The following is a 14,966-nucleotide window of genomic DNA, read 5'->3' as shown; positions in this document are numbered from 1 at the left end:
AAAAGACTAGTTTTTCTCAACTGAACTGTGTGGGCAGCCATATTGAAAATCAGTTGACTGTACACACATGGATTTATTTCTGGGCTCTCAATTCTGTTGAAACATAGGTCTGTCCTTGAGCCAGTGGTATGTTGTGTTCATCATCATTATTTTGTAGTAAGTTTTGATTTCAGAACATGAGAGTCCTCCTCCTTATCCTTCTTTTTCAAGATTATTTTGGATTCCTGGGTCCTTCGCAATTCCAGATGAATTTTAGAATCAGTTTGTCAGTGTCGTTTGGGATTCTGAGGGATTTCATTGAATCTGTAGCTCAGTTTTGGGAATACTTTCATTAAACAGTGTTAAGTCTAATAATCCATGACATGGGATGTTTTTTAATATATTTAGATATTCTTTAATTTCTTTCAACAATTTTTGTTTTGTAGCTTGTTTTTCTTGTTTTCAGAGTATAAGCTATTTATTTATGCTATTGGGAATGGAATTGCTTTTTAATTTCATTTTTGGTTTGTTCATTGCAAGTGTATAGAAATCCATTTAATTTTTGTGCATTCATCTTATATCCTGCAACCCTGTTAAACTTATGTATTAGTTTTAATGGTTTTTTTAAGTGGGTAACAAGTAGGAGATCATGTTAGTTGTGAATAGAGTGATTTAACTTCTTCTCTACCCTATCTAGAATGTTTTTCCTTCTTTTTCTTGCCTAATCCGCCCGGCTAGGATAGATGTTCAATAGAAAAGCTGAAAGCAGGCCTCCTTATCTTTTTCCTGATCATAGGGTCAAATTATTCAGTCTTTCACCATTAAGTATTATGTTAGCCTTAGGTTTTTCACAGAGCCATTAAATTTTTAGTAGCTACTAAGCCAGCCAGTTTAATTGTCCTGGAAGTTCTTCTTTTTTAATTCCTTTGAGTCTGTCTCCTTTGTTGTGAACAATCCTAATATTTTTCCCTATCAGCTCCATTCCAGAGGAACTGGGCTACTAAGTGTATGACAGCCTCCCTTATCACTTCAGAAACCCTTGTCAGCACAACCTGTTGTTTGAAACACATGCACCCACAAGAGACTTTTAATCAAGAATCATCTAGTATGGCCCTTGATTTACCAATTCACAACACAATGGGCAAGTGCCATTTTTGCTGGAAAGGCAAAGAAAATACTACAGTAATTCTAATTGATTCATTTAGTGATTTAGAATGTAATCTAACTTTTAATATATTTTACTCATTATGCTATTACAGTTGTCTCATTTTCTCCCCTTTTTCCCCTCTGCCCTGCAACACCCTACCTTAGTCCCCCACCTTAGTTCATGTCCATGAGTTGTACATATGTTTTTTAGCTTCTCCATTTCCTATAGTGTTCTTAACCTCCCCGTCTATTTGTACCTACCACTTTTACTTCTTATTCCCTGTACCTTTTCCCCCATTATCTCCCCTCCTGCTCCCTGCTGCTAATCCTCCATGTGATCTTCATTTCTATGATTCTGTTCCTGTTCTAGTTGTTTTGCTTAGTTTTGTTTTTAGGTTCAGTTGTTGATAGTGGTAAGTTTGTTTTCATTTTACTGTTCACAGTTTGATCTTCTTTTTCTTAGATAAGTTCCTTTAATATTTTATATAATAAGGGCTTGGTGAAGATGAACTCCTTGAACTTGACCTTATCTGAAAAGCACTTTATCAGCCCTTCCATTCTAAATGAAAGCTTTGCTGGATAGAGCAATCTTGGGAATAGGTCCTTGCCTTTCATGGCTTGCAATACTTCGTTCCAGCCCCTTCTTACCTATAACGCTTCTTTTGAGAAATCAGCTGATAGTCTTTTTTTTTTTATCTTTAGAGGGGAAGGGAAGGAGAGAGGAAGAGAAACATCAATGTATGGTTGCTTCTCATGCATCCCCTGCTGGGAACTGGCCCCTGCCGGGAATTGGCCTGCAACCCAGGCATGTGCCCTGACTGGGAATCGAACCGCGATCGTCTGGTTCGCAGGCCCACGCTCAATCCACTGAGCTACACCAGCCAGGGCCTGATAGTCTTATAGTAACTCCTTTGTAGGTAACTGTCTTCTTTTCTCTTGCTGCTTTTAAGATTCTCTCCTATGTTTAGTCTTGGGTAATGTAATTATGATGTACCTTTGTGTGTGCTTCTTTGGGTCTGACTTCTGTGGGACTCTCTGGGCTTCCTGGAAGTTTATTTCCTTTGCCAAATCGGGGAAGCTCTACATTATTATTTGTTCAAGTAAGTTTTCAATTTCCTGCCCTTCCTTTTCTCCTTCTGGCATTCCTATGATTCAGATGTTGGAACATTTAAAGTTTTCCTGGAGGTTCCTAAATCTCTCCTCATTTTTTTGAATTCTTGTTTCTTCATTCTGTTCTGGTTGAATGTTTACTTACTCCTCCTGCTCTGAATCATTTGAGCCCCAGTTTCCTTCCCTTCACTGTTGGTTCTCTGTATATTTTTATTTATTTTGCTGCATAGCCTTCACTTTTTCTCTATTTTGCAACTATACTCAACCAGTTCTGTGAGCGTCCTGATTACTGCTGTTTGGAACTGTGGATCTACAGGTTGGCTATTTTTTTTCCATGCTTACTTCTGTTTTTGGAGCTTTGATCTGTTCTTTTATTTGGGCCATATTTTTTGTCTCAGCACACCTGTTATGTAGTAAGGGGCAGAACCTTAGGTATATTCACCAGGGTGGGGCAACCCACATTTCTGCTTTGTGGTGCTGTATGTGGGGGAAGGGTATGAGAGGGAACAGTGCTGCTTGCTCAGTTCACAACTTGCTTTCAGCCACTTCCCCCACTTTCTACAACCAACTTGGGCCCTTCTGATGCTGATTCCTGAGTGGGTGGTTTGTGTACATTCTAGGACCCTATGGGTCTCTCCAGCAAACTCTCCTGTGAGACTGGGAGTTTCTCCCACTGCCACAATTCCCACAGGTTTACAGCTAGAGGTTTTGAGGCTTTGTTCGCCTGTGCTGGAACCCTGGGTTGCGCAAACTGTCTTGCTCCCCAGTTTTTCCGCATGCAAATGTGGGACCGCCCAGTCCACCAGCCTCGCCCACCCAGTCCTCCAGCTGCTGCCTTGCCATGCATTTTCTCCGCCCTTCCTACTAGTCTAGATGAATGTGGCTTCTTTAACTGCAGCTCCTTGGTTGTTAGACTTCCATACAGTTCGATTTTTAGGTGGCTCTGGTTTTTTGTTTTTAAATGTGTTGTCCTTCTTTTGGTTGTATGAGGCAAAGTGTATCTACCTATGCCTCCATCTTGGCCGGAAATCCTGATTTAACTCTTTTTAAAAATATATTTTATTGATTATGCTATTACAGTTGTCCTATTTCCTCCCTTCATTCCCCTCCACCCCGCACACCCCTCCCACACCATTCCCCCCCCTTTAGTTCATGTCCATGTGTCACAAGTTCTTTAGTTTCTACATTTCCCATACTATTCTTACCCTCCTCCTGTCTATTTTCTACCTACCATCTATGCTACTTATTCTCTGTACCTTCCCCCCCCTCCCCCCACTCCCCTGTTGCTAACTTCCATGTGATCTCCATTTCTGTGGCTCTGTTCTTGTTCTAGTTATTTGCTTAATTTGTTTCTGTTTTTGTTTTAGGTGTGGTTGTTAGTATTTGTGAGTTTGCTTTCATTTTACTATACATGTTTTTTATCTTCTTTTTCTTAGATAAGTCCCTTTAACATTTCATATAATAAGGGCTTGGTGATGATGAACTCCTTGAATTTGATCTTATCTGAGAAGCACTTTATCTGTCCTTCCATTCTAAATGAAAACTTTGCTGGATAAAGCAATTTTGGATGTAGGTCTTTGGATTTCATGACTTGGAATACTTCTTTCCAGCCCCTTCTTGCCTGTAGGGTCTCTTTTGAGAAATCAGCTGACAGTCTGATGGGTACTCCTTTGTAGGTGACTGTCCTCTTATCTCTTGCTGCTTCTAGGATTATCTCCATTTTAATCTTGGCTAATGTAATTATGATGTGCCTTGGTAGTGTTCCTTCTTGGGTCCAACTTCTTTGGGACTCTCTGAGCTTCCTGCATTTCCTGGAATTCTATTTCCTTTTCCAGATTGGGGAAGTTCTCCTTTATTATTTGTTCAAATAAGTTTTCCACTTGTTTCTCTTCCTCTTCCCCTTCTGGTACCCCTATAATTTGGAACGTTTAAAGATGCCCTGAAGGTTCCTAAGCCTCTCCTCATTTTTTTGAATTCTCATTTCTTCCTTCTTTTCTGTTTGGTTGTTTCTTTCTTCCTTCTGGTCCACTCCCTTGATTGGAGTCCCAGTTTCCTTTCCATCACTATTGGTTTCTTGTGCATTTCCCTTCATTTCATTTAGTTTAGCCTTCATTTGTTCCTCTAATTTGTGACTAAAATCAACCAGTTCTGTGAGAATCCTGATTACCAGTGTTTTGAACTGTGCATCTGATAGGTTGGCTATCTCTTGGTCGCTTGGAGTTACTGGCTCTGGGACTTTGAGTTCTCCTTGAGCCATAGTTTTTTGGTCTGTTCATGCCTGTTATGTATGAGGGGCAGAGCCCTAGGTGTTCACCAGGTTGGGTCGGGTAACTCAGTTGCTGGGTTGTGATGCTGTATGTGGGGGCGGGGTCAGAGGGGCAGTGGTTGTCCCCTTTGCTGCTTCCCACCAGGGCCTGCATGGTCTGTCTCACTGCTCGCTACTTCACCTGGTTTATCTGTGCGTGAATGTGTAATCGTGCTCAGCCAGCCGCCTTGGGTCCTCATTGGGTCTGCCTGTTGCAACCCCATGCCTGGGATCCGCCAACAGCCACCTGGGTCGGTCTGGCCGAGTTTTCCTGCACAACCCCACTCTGCCAGCTGCTTGGCTCCGCCTCTCATACAGGTGTGGCTGAATGGTTCGTTGTCGGACTTCTATATAGTTCAATTTTCTGTGTTTTGGTTGTGTTTGTGTTACTAAAACTTTAGTTGGTTGTGCAAGGAGGCACAGTGTTTCCACCTACACCTCCATCTTGGCCAGAAGTCCTGATCTGACTCTTAATGTAACTGCTATTTGTGTTTGATAAAATTAATTAGATTGATTTTTAAAAAACATTTGAGCATACTAATGAGATGCATACTACAGAGATGCACACTCCCACCCCTTTAATCAACATAGTACTTGGAAGTGCTAGCCAGAGCAGTTAGACAAAAAAATAAATAAATAAAAGGCATCCTAATTAGAAAGGAAAAAATAAAGCTTTCACTGTTTGCTGATGACCCTTGTACAACATGGGAGTTAGGGGAGCCCACACATTCAAAATTCTACATGTAATTCTTAACTACCCTTGTTATCCATGGTGGATTGGTTCCAGGACCCCCTACCATGAATACCAGAATCCATCGATGCTCATGTCCCTTCCATAAAATTGTGTATATCAGTAAATACATTCAACTCATCACACACATTATAAAAAACATTACAAGTATATATTTAAAAAAATGCATATAACTGGACCTGTGCAGTTCAAATGTGTTGTTGGAGGGTTAACTATATATAGAAAACCCTAATTCAGTAAAGTTGCAGCATACAAAATCAGTCCACAAGAAGTCTCTTGCATTTTTATATACTAATAATGAACTGTCAGAAAGATAAATAAATCTCACGTACAATTGCAGCTAAAAGAAAATACCTGGGAATAAATTTAACCAAGGAGGTGAGAGACCTTATATTAAAAACTATAAGAAGACCCAAATAAAAGGAAAGATATTTTGTGCTCATGATTGAAACAATCAATATTGTTAAAATGTCCATACTTTCCAAAGGAATCTTGAGATTCAATGCTACTTCTAAATTCCAAAGTAATAGAATCATCCAGAAATACCACCCCCAAAAAAGTGCCAAAGCAGTCTTAAGAAAGAACAAAGCTGGAGGTACTGTGCTCCCTGGTTTTAAACTATATTACAAGGCTTTACTAATTAAAACAGTATAATATTCGCATAAACAGTTAAACAGATCCATGGGACAGAATAAAGAGCCCAGAAATAAAGCCACACCTACGTGGGCAATTAATTTGCAGCAAAGGGGCCAAGAAAATACAGTGGAGAAAGGACAGTCTCTTCAATAAGTGGTGTTTAGGAAAAGTGGAGAGCCACATGCAAAAGAATGAAACCGGATCACTGTCTTAGACCACACACAAATTTTAACTCAAAATAGATTAAAGAGTTGAACATAAGACCTCAAACTGTAAAACTGCGAGAAGAAAACGTGGGCGGTCAGTTCCTTGACATAAATCTTGGTGGTGATTTTTTTTAAATATGACACCATAAGCAAAAAGCAAAATTAAATAAGTAGGACTATCATACTAAAAAGCTTTTACAGAGAAAAGGAAACCATCACAAATAAGTGGGAGAAAATATTTGCAAATTATGTATATGATATGGCGCTTAGATCTAAATATATTAAGAACTCAAATTTTTTTTAAAAATCCAATTAGAAGGTGTACAGAGGATCAGGATAGACATTTTTCCAAAGAAGACATACAGGTGGCCTTACAGGTGCATGAAGAGACACTCAACATCACTAATCATCAGGGAAATGCAAATCAAACCCACAATATCACCTCATACCTGTTAGAATGGCTGTCATCAAAAAGACAAGAAAATAGCAAGTGTTAGCAAGAGGAGGGAATGTTTGTACACCTTTGGTGGGAGTGTGTAAATTGGTACAGCCCCTATGAAAAACTGTGGAATTTCTAAACAAATTTTTAGGATACCTACCATGTAAACCAGTAATTCCACTTCAGAGTATTTACCATATTTTTTGGACTATATGACACATGTTTTTTGCTTCCTTTTTTTTCTCTCTTTTCCTCCTCTAAAACCTAGGTGTGTCTTATGGTGCAGACCCCTAGGTTGTAGAGGAGAATAATAGGGGGAAAATTTTTGAAGCAAAACATGTGGTGGAAACCATGCATCTTATACTCTGAAAAATACAGTCTCTGAAGAAAGCTAAAACACTAATTTAAAAAGAGATATATAGCCCTGTGTTCGTTACAGCATTATTTACTGCAGTCAAGATATGGAAACAATTTAAATACCTGTCAGTGAGTAAATGGATAAAGAAATTTGGTCAATCCTGAATGAAATTTGCTAGTACCCAAGACAGACCAGAGGGCAACTTGCCTTGCACTAGCTTGTCAGCATTGTTCCATAGATAATGTGGAGATTGATGGCTTGTACCTGGTTTCTGTCATGATTTCCTGTTTCTGCTATTGAGCCTCGTCATGACTTCGCTATATGGCCAAAGAGGATAAAAGACCCCTCTTTGGGCAACAGTGGAGCTTCCCTGAGCCAAGGTGTCTCCATTTAAAAATGAAATGTGTCCTGTGCCACTGAGACAGTATCCTGGGGGTTGTGCCTAGAAGTTATGCATGGGCCCCTCTGTTTCCCTGTGTTTTCTTTATTCTTAGATGCTATGGCCTCTGCATTTATTAATGTCTTATGTAAATATATCCTGTGTAGCCTCAAGAATCCCAATTTATGACCCTGTGTAATTGCTGCACACACCATCTCATTTTGAAAAACCTGAGTGAAATGTGACTGTTGCCTTATTTGTTCTCAGAGATGGCTGGTTCTAGGACCTTGACTCATCCAACAATGTTTATTCAACTTACACATCACAGAGAATTGCCCTTCTCTTGAATTAAAAAGGCATAATTGTTTTGTTCATTCATGAGTTATGTTTGCTGTATTATGGAATAAATTTTTTACTTTACAAAAGAAATCTTAGTAAGATTTCTTACTTCAATTCACAATATACATAAGAATTTTAGCATTAAGGACTTAACCAAAATTCTTAGTAGAAGAGTTTTGAGTGCTGTAATTGGGTTCCCACATTCTGTCAGAATTAGGAATGAAATTCACTGTTACAAGACAGGTTGGGGATATTATCATGTGATGAATACTCTACTGCACAAGCGAGACCAAAATGACAGTCCATGCTGCTTGGACCATCTCCTACTTTCCACATGTCTAAGACTAACAAATGTCTAGACTATTTCCTCCAAATAGTGCAGATCCTGTATTACCAGAATGTTGACCTGAAGTTTTATAGATAAGTATAAAATGTAGTGGTTATCATATTCCTTGTATTTCCAGTAGAAAAGGCACCAGTAGGAGCCCATAATGCGTATTTTAAAAAAATACTGACTGTGCCACTTCAACACATTATTCCATGCAGTATTAGGGTAAAATCCACCACCAGCACCACCCCCAAAAAGCCTTTAAGAATACCAAAAAGTGTGGTTTTAGTCCCTCTTCTTGGGAATACTTGTTGCTTACCTGTATCTGTTTTCTGTCCCTGGTTTTTATAGGGGAAGCAAGGTAAACACGTTTTATATGGCTGCAGTGAACTTTTTAATGCTGCACAGTTCCTAAAACAGGTAAGCATACCTTTTCAGTTAATTTCTGTTAACCTACCCTAAGTTATTGTTGGTATTTTACAGAAGAGAACAAGAGTATTATATTCATCTAAACCAGCTAAAACTGTAGAGCTATAAGAATGTTGACCAACTGTAAAGAAAACTCATGAGTAACATTATTTCCAGGATCCCAAATCTGTAAAAAGGTAAATTCAGAAAATTTAAAATTTGAATAGTGTACTCAGGAAAAAATTAATTCAGCATTCCCTTACCTACTATCCACATTTCTGTCTTTGCCAAGCATACCATAAAGTGGGCTAAAAAATCAAGTAACTTTCTTGGACTGTTAATACCAAATGAGCTCAGGTGATACAATGGAATTTCATTCACCTTGCACGTTAATGATAGCAGTACTGAGGTGTGCAGGGTCTACACATTGTTTTAGTATTTTCCCCCCAGTGCTCTCAGTCATTATATTAACTTTAGTTCTTTTAAGCTTGAACTCAGTAGACTGATCAGTAATGTCCACTTTGCCTTGACTGCTACAAAAATAGTGACTGCTCCCTGTACTTATTTTTAGCATCAGTTCCTAGTATCATTTTCTTCCCATCTATTTATTTCCTCGCCCAAGAACATGTTTATTGATTTTTAGAGAAGGGAAGGGAGAGACAGAAACATGGGTGAGAGAGACAAACATCGATAGTTGCCTCTCATATGCCCCCAACTAGGGACCGAACCCACAACCTAGGCATGTACCTTGACTGGGAATTGAACTGGTGACCTTTTGGTTTGTGGGACAGTGTTCCAACCAGCTGAGCCACACCAGCCAAGGCCCTAGTATCATTTTCTAACATTAGTTTCTCACCCCTGTGGCCCAGTGTGAGAACTTCAAATGTATGGAAAAGATGGGGAGAATTTGCAGTGAGCACATGTACAATGCCAATTAACATTGTACTGTACTTTCTTTATAAGGTCCCTACCCATCTATCCTTCATTCTATTCATCATTCCAACTTTATTAATTTTAAGTAAATTGTAAATATCGGTACACTTCCCCCTTAAGTATCTGTATAAATACTGTTACCTGGAGTTCATTGTTTAGGGTTTTTTTAAGTCTTTGGAATTTAAATTTACAGTAGTAAAGTACACAAATCTTAAGTATACATCCTGAGTTTTGTCAGATATGTCCACCTGAGTAACCCAAACCCCTACCAAGACACAGAACCATCACACCACAAGGTGCCTTTGTAGCCATTCCCAGTCAGTCCCTGCCCACCCACAATGTCTCTGTGTTTTCCTACTACGGATTAGTTTTGCCTATTCTAGAACATCATGTAAACAGGACCTTTTTGCTTGGTTAGGTTAACTAGAGGATTCTCAATTTCATTAATCTTTTCCAACGATCCAGATGTTGTGCTACTTTTTCTCTTTGTTTTCTAGTCATTGGTTTCAATCCTTTACTTCGTTTTGATTACTTTGGATTTAGTTTGTTCTCTTCCCTAGCTTCTGAAGTTCAAATATGAAGTCAGCAACTTTAGTTTTTCTTTTCCACAATAAGCTTTTAAAAAGCAGTAAAATTAAAACTCTTGCCAAACACTGCTTTAGCAGTATTCCATAAATGTTGGTGTAGTATGAGGTATGCTAGCACTGAATTCTCTTTTATATGAAAATGTCCTTATTGCACCTTTACTCTTAAATGATATTTTTGCTGGATATAGAATTTGGAATTGATAGATTTTCAACACTTCAAAGATTATTCCATAATCTTCTGCTTTCTGATAGGAAGTCAGCAGTTATTCAGACTGATACAGTTTTTCTCTGGGTGCTTTTAAGATTTTTTTTTCACTATCTTTGGTTTTCAGCAATTTAATTCTGATGTATCTTTTGTGACTTTTTGTGTATCTTGTTTCAGGATCACTGAATTTTTTAAATCTATACATTTATACATTCACCACATGTAGGAGATTTTCAGCTGTTGTATCTTCTAATGTTTGTATGCCCAGTTTTCTCTCTCCTCTGCTTGTGGGACTCCATATACATTTATGTTCAACTTTCATATTGTCTCACAGATCCCTGAGGATTCTGTTCATTAGAGTGTCCAGTTTAAGCTGGCCTGTCCTCAGATTTACTAAGTGTTTACTGTTTGAATAATGTTGTACTTACCAGTTTGAGAATTTTACCAGTTGTAGAATTTTTTGAATATAGTTTGTATTTTTCTGCTATGAGTTCTTGTCTTTTCATTGTTAGCATATTTTCTGTAGTTTCTTTGAGGATAGTTATAGCTACTTTTAAAACATTATCTGTTGCCCTTGCCGGGGGACTGAGTGGGTTAGAGTGTCATCCTCTACGCCAAAAGGTTGCACATTCGATTCCAGGTCAGGGTACGTGCCTTCTATCAGAAGGTTCATTCCCTGGCCGAGGCATGTACAGGAGGCAACCAGTCAGCTTTTCCGCTCCCTCTCCCCCTTCCTCTCTCTATAAATCAACTTTTGAAAAATAAACATATCCTTATGTGAGGATTTTTTAAAAGTATTAATTACAGCATGTGGATCATCTCACTGTCAGTTTCCATTGTTTTTCCCCTAGAGAATCAGTCATACTTTTCTGTTTTTTTCATATATTGAATAATTTTAACTTGTATCCTTAATGTTGTGAACTGGAGACTGAGTTCTATTTCTTTAGAGAGTGTTGTTGATTTGTCATTTTAGCAGGCAGTTAACTTGGTTATACTCAAATTTCAAACTTTATTGGGCAGCAGTTCAAATCTTACTTCTTAGTCTCGTGCAGTAGCAGGTGGTTCAGGGCTTTACCGTATGTTTAGGAACAATCTACACAGAGTTTAGGGATCCCTTACTCTGGCCCTCCTCCTTCCAGGACTCCCCCTCCCGATCCAGTGGCTTCAGTTGTCCCCAAACTCCTCTGGTCCTTCAGGCCAGAAAGACTGCAGTTTTCCTATCAGAATTTTAGCTGCCAGGGTAGCAGTAACTGTGGCCTGTCTCCAGGCTGAGGGTCACAGGAGCGGGGAACCCGGCCAGTGCTGCTCCCTCCCTTCCGAGTCGAGACTCTCTTCCAGACCTGCCTTCAGTTGTTCTCCATTGCCTTCAGGTAGTTGGTTTTGTTTAAAGTTTATAAGTGCTATCTCTGAGAGAATTCATCCAATAAGAGATAACTCGGCCTTTCCAAATTGAAAGCCTTGTTTTTTTAATTACCTCTTAGAAATATAAAATCAATTAAAATGTATGGAGAAGTGATGTCAGCAGTGAAGTCCCAAATAACATTCTTTTCTTTACATTTTAATATTGAGTTAATATTATTTTTTTCTTCTCAGGGTTTTTGTTTTTCATTAGTTGAATTTGTAATTATAGATATTTTCCACATTTTTGGCCATGACATTGTTTATTGCTATTTAGTTTAAAAATATCTGCAGAGATCCAGAAGCAATGGGAGGGAGATAAGGACAGGTCCACTCCTAATGGAGATGACTAGGCAGAGCATCCTGGAACTTTGGTCAAGATGGAGCTATAGGCAGACATGCTACACCTCCTCATCCAATAGAAGGCATTACAACCAGATCTCTCAAAAAAAATCCACACTGAACCACGAGAACAAGCTGTATGGAAGTCTGACAACCAAGGATTTAAAGAAGCCACGTTCGTCCAGACGGGTAGGAGGGGCTGAGATGCAGAGTCAGGCAGAGAGGACGCAGTGAGGTACGGAGATGTGGCAACAGAACGGGCAGCCCCACACTCCCATGTGGTGGATAACATTGGGAGGGATACCTTGAGAGTGAGTGATCTCACACTGCACAGCCCAGGGTTCCAGCACTGGGAAGATAAACCACCATTACCTCTGGCTGTAAAAACCAGTGACGGTTGAGCAGAAGAAACTGCCATATTTTCACCACTTAAAGGGCCTGCACCAGCTTAGAACATATGCAAACCCCATGGCAGCAGCTGAAAGGGCACCAATCATGTATGTACAGGAGGTGGGTGAGGTGACTGGAAGCAGGATGAGTGTTGGGCAGGCCTCCAGAAGCCAGGCAGCAGGATAGTCCTCTCTCGACACCACCCCTAACACACACAGCCCCAAAGCAATGAAGTGGGTTTCCCTGTCCTGGTGATTACCTGAGGCTCTGCCCCACACCATTTACAGGTGTCTTTTCTACAATAGGCCACACTACTAAGGGAGTAAAGTAAAAGAAGCTCTACCTAATACACAGAAATTAACATGGAGGCTGCTAAATTGAGGAGGCAAAGAAATATTGCCTAAATGAAAGAACAGAACAACCCCCCCGCCCCCCCAAAAAAGAACTAAACAAAACAGCCAACCTAGCAGATGCAGAGTTCAAAACACTGGTGATTGGGATATTGGTGGCTATACTCACTGAGCAAAGAGCTCAGTGAGTATAGCCACAAAATAAAGGAAGAAATGAAGGTTACACTAAGTGAAATAAAGAAAAATATACAGAGAACCAACAGTGAAGGGAAGGAAGCTGGGATTCAAATCAATGATTTGGAACATAAGGAAGAAATAAACATTCAACCAGAACAGACGGAAGAAAGCAGAATAAAAAAACGAGGCGGGGCTTAGGAACCTCTGAGCCAACGTTAAATGTACCAGCATCCAAATGATAGGGGTTTCAGAAGAGGAAGAGCAAGAAATTGAAACTTATTTGAAAAAATAATGGAAGAAAACTTACCTAATTTGACAAAGGAAATAGACATATAAGTCTAGAAAGCAAAGAGTTGCAAATAAGTTGGACCCAAGGAGGAACACACCAAGGCACATCATAATTAAATGCCTAAGACAGGAGAGAACCTTAAAAGCAGCAAGAAAAAAGGAGACAGTTACCTACATAGGAGTTCCCATAAGACTACCAGCTGATTTCTCAAAAGAAACCTTGCAGGCAAGAAGGGGCTGGAAAGAAGTATTTGAAGTCATGAAAGGTGAGGACCTACATCCAAGATTACTCTATCCATCAAAGCTATCGTTTAGAATGGAAGGGCAGATAAGTGCTTCCCAGCCTACGTAAAGCTACAGGAGTTCATCATCACCAAGCCTTTATTACAGGAAATGTTAAAGGGACTTACTTAAGAAAAAGAAGAGCAAAACTATGAACATTAAAATGGCAACAAATTCACAACTATCAACAACTGAATCTAAACAAACTAGCAAATAACCAGAATGGAAACAGAATCATAAATATGAAGATCCTTTGGAAGGGTCATCAGGTGGGAGGGGGAAAAGGGAATAAGCATAAATTGGTAGGCACAAAGTAGACAGGGGGGTGTTAAATATAGTATTGGGACTGGAGAAGCCAAAGTACTTAAACGCACTAAGGGTGGGGGAATGATGGAGGGAAGGGGGCTTTTGGGTGGAGGGGAGCAAAGGGGAAAATTGGGGCAAGTGTAATAGCATAATCAAGAACATATACTAAAAATAAAAATCTACAAATCTTAAACACTTGAGTTAGTGGTAAACATGAGTAAAATTGTATTCTTCTAGAAATGTAGTTAATGAAATAAGAATTCTAATTTTTACCATGATTAAAGTATACATTTTAAGGTGTTTAAAAATGTTTGAATGCATTTCTCTTTCCTGATTAACAAACCGTTATATTTATGATCTTATGATTTGTTTTAGCTGTCACAACTGGGACAAAAATAGCACAGAGGATCCTTAACATGAGAATCTACTTGGACTTGGATAAATGTAAAAAGAAAAGTCAAAAGAGCCAGATGTTTCCTTCTCTGTATCATTGTCCCGACAGTGAAACTTCAAGTTTGTTAATTTTAAGGAAATTCTATGCTTAATATAATGTGTACTGATTATAAGAATAAAGCATTTCAGAAATAAAATTTTAGTATTGTATATTCTCCTGTTATCTTTGACAAATGAGAGAATACTTGGAAGGAAAGAAAGTTGTCTAAATATAATGTTGAAGTATTAATATAATTAATGTTATTGAAGCTAGTGAAAGTTTAAGAATACAGCATATGCATGTTACTTTAATGGTTCATGACTCTCCTACATACATACATACATTTTAAATGTCAGATCCCCTTCCTGTGGTTTTGGGTTTCCTATATCACCTCTAGATTGTAAGTGGAGATTTTAAAAGCACTTTAATGTTTCTTCTCCCTCTAGCACACCTACATACATTTTATGACATAAAATTCCTCCTTTCTATAATGACAACAAACATGAACAACATCTAGAGTGGACCTACACAAAACACTTACCCCAAGAAGTTCTAAATCATACGTAAAGGTAAGTGTTAAATTTAGTCCCAGCCTTCCTGAAATGCAGCACAAAAAGGAATGTTGTCAGTCCTCTAACTCAGGGCAGCCAGTTGCTCCAGAGAAAAATGTCCCTGTTATAAAGGCTGGGGAGCTTTTCCTCCTAATGAGCCCCATCAAGAGGAACCTAACTGACAGATAACTAACATCCTAATAATAAATACAGGATTCACAGGATTGTTTCGGCAGCCCATGAGTGTCATCATACCAAATCACAAGTCAAGAAAAATAATTTGTGGGGTAGCAGCCTGCTGATCTGACTCCTTTCTGGGATATCATTTCATTTAAAGTAT

General features: G+C 39.0%; 1 protein-coding gene across 3 annotated transcripts in view; it reads left to right on the top strand.

Annotated features, from left to right (window-relative positions):
- Window positions 1-14,245, top strand: part of SCFD1 (sec1 family domain containing 1) — a 112,696-nt gene extending 98,451 nt beyond the window's left edge. For 2 of the 3 annotated variants that reach the window (XM_037037419.1, XM_037037420.1), the window contains exons 23-24: window positions 8,328-8,396; window positions 14,018-14,089. In XM_037037419.1, coding sequence (XP_036893314.1) covers window positions 8,328-8,396; window positions 14,018-14,041 — 93 coding nt within the window. In that variant the 3' untranslated portion in view covers window positions 14,042-14,089. Of the gene's footprint in view, window positions 1-8,327; window positions 8,397-14,017 lie in introns of all 3 variants that reach the window. The other variant, XM_037037418.1, reaches the window with a different exon arrangement.
- Window positions 14,246-14,966: the final 721 nt, after the last annotated feature.

Source organism: Sturnira hondurensis, unplaced genomic scaffold (genome assembly GCF_014824575.4).
Source record: "Sturnira hondurensis isolate 20B ecotype Veracruz unplaced genomic scaffold, ASM1482457v3 Scaffold0023357, whole genome shotgun sequence".
Taxonomy (NCBI): domain Eukaryota; kingdom Metazoa; phylum Chordata; class Mammalia; order Chiroptera; family Phyllostomidae; genus Sturnira; species Sturnira hondurensis.
The sequence above is the reverse complement of the archived record's forward strand: the minus strand, read 5'-3'. Positions and strand labels throughout refer to the sequence as shown.